The sequence below is a fragment of the Notechis scutatus genome, chromosome 2 (assembly GCF_049901735.1).
Source record: "Notechis scutatus isolate UNSWTSFEM ecotype Mainland chromosome 2, rNotScu1.2, whole genome shotgun sequence".
Taxonomy (NCBI): domain Eukaryota; kingdom Metazoa; phylum Chordata; class Lepidosauria; order Squamata; family Elapidae; genus Notechis; species Notechis scutatus.
Genome location: NC_142010.1, coordinates 11456673 through 11464368, shown reverse-complemented (window position 1 = coordinate 11464368; position 7696 = coordinate 11456673). Strand labels below are relative to the sequence as shown.

General features: G+C 45.7%; 1 protein-coding gene across 4 annotated transcripts in view; it reads right to left on the bottom strand.

Moving 5' to 3' along the window:
- Window positions 1-219: 219 nt before the first annotated feature.
- Window positions 220-7696, bottom strand: part of LOC113425119 (uncharacterized) — an 8849-nt gene continuing 1372 nt past the window's right edge. For 2 of the 4 annotated variants that reach the window (XM_087953141.1, XM_087953140.1), the window contains exons 2-3: window positions 5286-6144; window positions 220-3178 (exon numbers count right to left, since the gene is read on the bottom strand). In XM_087953141.1, the coding sequence (XP_087809267.1) occupies window positions 1701-3178; window positions 5286-5409 (1602 nt within the window). In that variant the 5' untranslated portion in view covers window positions 5410-6144 and the 3' untranslated portion in view covers window positions 220-1700. The remainder of the gene's footprint in view (window positions 3179-5285; window positions 6145-7696) is intronic. The other 2 variants (XM_087953142.1, XM_087953143.1) reach the window with 1 other exon arrangement.

Sequence of the window (7696 nt, the reverse complement as noted above, 5' to 3'; positions counted from 1 at the left end):
AGGTGAGCATTTTCTGGGCCCATCATGCTCAGCCATCAGGAGGGTTAGGGTTAGGGTTGAAACCATCATCCACCGTCAAGTACAGAGTTAGAACCGTGGTTTGTGGTTTCCTTCCTAGGTTTTCTGAACGGAGCTCAGAAACACGGAATATGTAAGTATATCGGTGAAGAGAAATTCAAGAAACAAGATCGGAAATAAAAACCAAACTGTGGGACCTGAAACAGTTATGCTGATCAGTGTTTTTCCTTCATTTTATTGTCTCTCTGTGCTCGGTTCTCTAGTCTACACCCTCCCGCTAGCATCTTCAATAATCACCAAATATGCTTAGTTCCCATTCAGCTATTTCGGGAGGGTGAGGATTGTCCAATTATCTCCTCTACTTCTTCAGTTATCTTCTCCCAAGATTAACCTCCTCCTCCTCCTTCCACCTAGGTGGTGCTACCTTTATCTACATCTTCAGATACTCCGAGCTTGAATGTCTATGGATTGATCATCCAAGTCACGGGGGTTTCAAAAGTACAACCTTCCGAGTGCTAGCGACCAGATGACTGCAAAGAATAGAAGTCCTTCCGTTCTCCGCCATTCAGTCAGAACTGAAAAAGGTTCTTGGATGCGAAGCAAAATGTTTTCAAGGGGGAACAATCCCAAGAAAGTCTAGTTGTCTTTTGAAAAGCACCTCTTGGAGGTGTCTGAGCATAAATGCTGGACATAGGAGGCCTTTAAGTTCTCCAAAGCTTAATAATCAACCACTGTGATGAAGAATATTATGAAGGGTCCTCTTGGACCTGACAAAATATCTATCTAGTTCAGTTCTCTGGTCAGTGCAGAAAATTTGTTTTCTGCATTCCGAGAGCCATGGTGGCACAGTGGTTGGAATGCAGTACTGCAGGCTACTTCCGCTGACTGCCAGCTGCCAGCAACTCGGCAGTTCGATCCCCAAATTTTTTCAATGTCCTTCATGTCAACTCCTACGCCTGTTTTAGAGCTGCCATAAACATAGGAAGTGGGGTGGAAAGGAAATCTGAAGGAGCAGGGTGCAGTTTAAAACCAGAAGTACATTCCACCATTATCTTAAAAAGATTGTAAATAAGCTACCGAATCTTCTGCCTGCAAATTTCTTAATTGGAGAATGTAATTGATGACACCCAGCCCATGAACATACTTCATTGGAGAATCTGATTTATGATACACCCAAGGGGGAGGGGGGAAACAGGGTCACAGGTGACTGTAAATTACATATGCCAGAGTTGGCTTCATTTAGGTTAATGCCAGCATGTTGCTCCTAATAAATCTTTTGAGTTTTTTTTGAAGCTTGGCTCGAGGCTCATGATTTCATAAGGGCTATCGCCGGAACCCTAACACTTCAATTCATGAACAAATTTTGTGCATTCCATTTGATGAGCCCTAGTTTCACAGTGGTTAGAATTGCAGTATTGCAGGGTAATTCTGCCGAGGGTCAGGAGTTCGATTCTGACCGGCTCAAGGTTGACTCAGCCTTCCATCCTTCTGAGGTCGGTAAAACGAGGACCCAGATTGTTGACAGCAATAGGCCGACTCTGTAAACCGCTTAGAGAGGGCTGTAAAGTATTGTGCAGCAGTATATATGTCTAAGTGCCACTGCTCTCCTGGATCTCTTTATGGCTGTATTCTGACTTCTGCATGAGTTTTCACACATGCGCCAGATGCAGCCTAAAACGTATCTATTTTTTCCCTTCTTTATGGATGCCCTGATGCCTAATAAGGGTGGATTTGTGGCTAAACCCCTTTCCACACTGGCAGCATATGTAAGGTTTCTCTTCCGTGTGATTCCTCTGGTGTCTAACAAGATGGTGACTGTAAACAAAGCCTTTCCCACATTCTGAGCACGTAAAGGGTTTCTCTCCGGTGTGGATTCTCTCGTGGGTCTTCAGCTGCGACGGCCTGTTGAAGCTTTTCCCACACTCTGAACATTTGTACGGTTCCTCGCCCTTGTGGGTCCTCTCGTGATTATGAAGGCTTGACGTCTGGTTGAAGCTCTTCTCACACTCCGAACATTTGTATGGTTTCTCTCTGGTGTGGATTCTCACGTGGACCACCAGGTTTGATTTGAGGCAGAAGCTTTTCCCGCAATCGGAGCATTGAAACGGTTTCTCTCCAGTGTGGATTCTTTCATGTCTCCCAAGGCTTGCTTTCTCACCGAAACCTTTCCCGCAGTCCGAGCATTTATAGGGTTTCTCCTCCATTGGCATCTTCCCTTCTGGAAGGTGAGTCTGGTGATGCTTCATAAAGTACGACATTTGCCGGAAGCGTTTGCCACAGTCTGGACATTTATACGGCTTCTCTCCGGTGTGAGTCCTCTCGTGTTCCTTCAGATTTCCGGCCTGGCTGAACCCTTTCCCACAGTCACAACATCTGTACGGTTTCTCCCCCGTGTGTGTCCTTTGATGGGCAATAAGGTTAGAGCTGGTGCTGAAGGATTTCTCACAGCCTGAACATTTATACGGCTTCTCGCCCGTGTGAAACCTGTAATGGATGGCCAGCTCAGAGTTCTTTCGGAAACTCCGCCCGCAATCCAAGCAAGTGTACGGTCTCTCGCCCGTGTGGGTTTTCTCGTGTTCTTTCAGGGACCCGGAACGGCTGAATCTTTTCCCACAATCCGGGCATTTGTATGGTTTCTCTCCCGTGTGAGTTCTGACGTGCAAAACTAGGCTTCCTTTGTGGCTGAAGTTTTTCCCGCAATCGGGGCACGCGAATGGTTTTTCCCCTGTGTGGATTCTCGCGTGGGCAATCAGGTTGCCCTTTTGGTCAAAGCTCTTGCCGCAATCCAAACACTTGTACGGTTTCTCCCCCGTGTGGATCCGGTGGTGTCTAATCAATTTAAAGTGGGCGTTGAAGGACTTCTTACAGTACAAGCACTGGTACACGGCCTGCTCGTCTTGAACTGCGCCGCAGAGCGGACTCTTGTCCTGTTTGCGTTTGCGGAGTCCCTCCTGGCTGGGGATTTCATTTCCCCAGGAGGAAATGCAGTTCGCTGCAATCTTTCTTTCCAAAGAGTTCCCCCCATGTCTCCACAGTTCTTGGGCACCTTTCCCGGGTTCTCCGCGCACAACATTCTCTTCGGCTGCTCCTTTGTGCGCTTCCTCTTCCTCAGATTTCCACTGACGGTCTTCATTTTTTACCTCAGACACATAACTTTTGCCTGAAAGAATAAGCAGAGATTTAAAAAACAATTTTTTTAAAAAAAAAATACAGGTGGTCCTCAACTTACAATAGCAATTGGGACTGGAATGACTTATTATCTTTTTTTCACTCTTACGACCACTGCAGCATCCCCATGGTCACGTGATCGAAACTCAGGCCCTTGGCACCTGGCAGGTATTTATGACTGTTCTCCTGTCCTGGGACTGTGTGATCGCCACTTGTTACCTTCCCAGCTGGCTTCCGACAAGCAAAGTCAATGGTTAACGACGGTGTGATTCACTTAACAATGATGCCTTGCTTAGCAATTGTGGTTTTATGTCGAGGTCTACCTGCACCCCATACCTACGTTGACATAAGATGTCTTCGCATTACGAAGAACCACACAATGGATGTGGTTGCTCAGCCAGCTGCAAAGGCCTCTGGCAATTAGATTCACTATCCCAAATGGTTCCATTTTGTCAAGGAAACGGTTATGGTCAACTTCATCAAATGCGTTACGGATATCTCAGTATACCCTATCTGCAATATTCCTTCCTTCCTTCCTTCCTTCCATCCATCCTTCCTTCCTTCCTTCCATCCTTCCTTCCTTCCATCCATCCTTCCTTCCTTCCTTCCATCCATCCTTCCTTCCTTCCTTCCATCCTTCCATCCTTCCTTCCTTCCTTCCATCCATCCTTCCTTCCATCCATCCTTCCTTCCTTCCATCCATCCTTCCTTCCTTCCTTCCATCCATCCATCCTTCCTTCCTTCCTTCCTTCCTTCCTTCCATCCATCCTTCCTTTCTTCCTTCCATCCTTCCTTCCATCCTTGCTTCCTTCCATCCTTCCTTCCTTCCTTCCTTCCTTCCTTCCTTCCTTCCTTCCTTTCCTTCCTTCCTTCCTTCTTCCTTCCTTCCTTCCTTCCTTCCTTCCTTCCTTCCTCCTCCTTCCTTCCTTCCTTCCTTCCTTCCTTCCTTCCTTCCTTCTTTCCTTCCTTCCTTCCTTCCTTCCTTCCTTCCTAATACAGCTGGAAGGAACCTTGAAGGTCTTCTAAATCCAACTCCCTGTTCAACCAGGAGACCCTATACCACTGCGGGCTAACCTTTTTGGGCTCCTGTGCCAAAAATTGTGCGCACGCTTGAACGCCAGCACCCAGAAGGCAATGCGTGTGCAATTCCCACCCACCCCGCCGCCCCTTACCTGCAGTGTGCCTCACAGCTGATTTTCAGCCGGTTTGGAGGCCTTTTCGGCCTCCCAGAGGCTTTCAGAAGGCTTCTGCAGCCATTTCATCACTTCCGGTATTTCTGGAAAAACAGGAAGTGATGAAATGGGCCTAGTTTTCAGTGTGAAAAGCCTGCAGAAGTCTTCCTAAAGCCTCTGGGAGGACAAAAAAGGCCTCAAACCAGCCAATATCAGCTGTGAGGCATGTGCATGCGCAGTGAGGTAAGTTTGCCTGCAGCTTGCATGCCGGCACAAATGACTCTGCGTGCTACCCGTGGCACGTATGCCATAGGTTCACCATCATGGCCCTATACCATTTCAGACATGTGGCTGTCCAGTGTCTTCTTAAAACTCTCCAGTGAGGAAGCACCGAGATTCCCAGAATTTCTGGAGGCATGCTGTTCGACTGGTTCCTTGTCCTCACTGTCAGGAAATTCTTCCTTAGTTCTAAGTTGCTTCTCTCCTTGATTAGTTTCCATCCATTGTTTTTTGTCCTGCCCTCTGGTGCTTGGGAGAATAGCTTGACTCCCTCTTCTGTGGAGCAGCCCCTGAGATATTGGAAGACCGCTATCATGTCTCCCCTGGTCCTTCTCTTCCCTAGACTGGCCATGCCCAGTTCCTGCAACTGTTGTTCATATGTTTTAGTTTCCAGGCCTTTAATCATCCTAGTTCCACTTCTCTGCATTTCCGTGGTCTATTCGTCTAATCACTTTGCTGCACGATGATGTCGCGGTTGTTATTTTTATTACTATTCAACGAAACCTTTCTAAAAATACAAGGCCACCCAGAGTCATGCATTTGAAATGGATGGCCGTATAAATTAAACGAATAAACAGAAAGACAGAAAATGTAAAAACCGCTGCTTGCTTCTCTAAACTTTAAGATCCACTATGGAATTTTTCTCACCTTCATTATCTTGTGTCTGGTCAAAAGGGATGGCTTCCTCTTCCTTTTTAATGCCACCTGGGTCAAAAAAAAGGGTGCTGGCCTGCAACTTCTGCAGATCTTCCTTTTGACTCATCCTGGACATCGGGACATCTTCATGAGAAATTCTTTGGGAAGAGGTCACCAGTTTTTTATCCAGCCTGTTCTCATCTTCTTTGGGAAGACTGTATTCCACACATGGCTTCCTAATCAACGAGAGGCAAAAATTTCTAATCAACGAGAGGCAAAAGGAGAGAAGTATCGCCCCAAACTTTGCCCCCAACTTTGCTCCTCCTCAAAAAGAAGGTTGCCAAAAGCAGGAATAACGGTACTGTTGGAATAATGGGAATTATAATCACAACAAATGGCAAGAAGGGTGGTTAGCTGAAATTGGTGGAGGCACAGCCTTATTTCATCCACCGTATTGTCTGGGAATTCTGGGAGTTGGGGTTCTTTCTCCAAATACCTGAAGAAAGCAGGTTAAGAGAAGCTACATAAGACTCTTTCAACTGGGTCCCCATTCTCTCTCTCTCTCTCTTGGGTTCAATGTTTCTGAAATGAGCAATCGTGGCTTAAATATCGAGCAATGTCAACATCCTGTCTTTCATTTTGTTTTTCACATTTTTTGAACCGCCCATCTCCCTCGAAACTCTTCTCTTCCAGGTTATTGAATTTTTGAAGACAAGGGCCTAGGTTCACGCTCCAAGAGACAGGATAGTTTAATGGAGATATAGGACCGGTTTGGCGCAGCGGTTGAGGCCAGAAAACCAGGAGACCGTGAATTCTAGTTCCCACCTCAGGCACGCCAGTCGTTCTTTCTCAGCTTAATCCACCTCGCAGGCTGTGGTGTGAAAACAAGGAAGCAGAAGGATCAGGTATGTTTGCCATTGAAAACATACACATAAAACAAATTATTTTAAAAGGGAGGGATAAATATGACAATGAACGGAATGAATCAGTAATGATTGGATTCACAATATGTCAAGACATGGACTGTAATGAAATAACAGATAACAGATAATCAGAGTCGGAAGGGACCTTGTAGGTCATCTAGTCCAACCCCCTGCCCAAGCAGGAGACCCTACACCATTTCTCACAAATGGCAGTCCAATCTCTTCTTGAAAGTCTCAAGTGATGGCGCTCCCACAACTTCCGAGGGCAACTTCTGTTCCATGGGTTGATTGTTCTCACTGTCAGAAAGTTTCTCCTTATTTCCAGGTTTAATCTCTCCTTGTTCAGTTTCCATCCATTGTTTCGGGTGCTTTAGAAAATAGCTTGACCCCTTCCTTTCTGTGGCAGCCCCTCAAATATTGGAAGACTGCTATCCTGTCTCCCCTGGTCCTTCTCTTCACTAGACTAGCCAGGCCCAGGTCCTGTAACTGTTCATTGTATGTTTTAGCCTCCGTTCCCCTAATCATCCTGGTTTCTCTTCTCTGTACTTTTTCTAGAGTCTCAACATCTTTTTTATAGTTTTATTTATTATGATATGTGGGAATGGCCCTGGGAGAACAGGAGAAATACCCACTGCCCTGGCAATGTTCTCCAAAAAGGCAGCTCAGGCTCCAGATGAGGGAACACAGGGTAATGACTTGTTTTACGGAGAGTAAAAACTGAGGAGAGAAATACTTTCAGTCTTGCAAGAATCTGTTAATTTAGCTTCACAATACAGGTAGTCCTCAACTTACAATCACAACGGAGTCCAACATTTCTGAGACATTTGTTAAATGAGTTTTGCCCCATTTAACGACCTTTTCTTGCCATAGTTGTTAAGTGAATCATGGCACTTGTGAAGTTAGCAACACAGTTGTTTAGTGAATCTGACTTTGCTTGTCAGAAGGTCGCTATGATACTGCAACCGTCATAAATATGAATTAGTTGCCAAGCATCTGAATTTTGATCACATGACTATGGGGATGCCGCACTGTCATGGGTGCAAAATGGTCATAATCACTTTTTTCACTGCCATGGTAAATTTGGTCACAAAACGAACGGTCGTAAGTCGAGGACTACCTGTAAAGTAATATTAGGTCATCTGGGTGTGCTTCTTATCTGGACTACCTCACAAGGCTGATGTAGACTCAACCACAAACACAGAGTAAGTTACAGCAAAACATATCAAGGATATTAACGGTGAGCTATGAAAAATTGATGGAATTGGGTATGTCTAGTTTAATGAAAAGAAGGACTAGGGAGTGACATGACATCAGTGATCCAGTATCTCAGGGGCTGCCACAAAGAAGAGGGAGTCAAGCTATTCTCCAAAGCACCTGAAGGCAGGACAAGAAGCCATGGGTGAAAACTAATCAAGGAGAGAAGCAACCTAGAACTAAGGAGAAATTTCCTGACTGTTAGAAGAATTAATCAGTGGGACAACGTGCCTCCAGAAGTTGTGA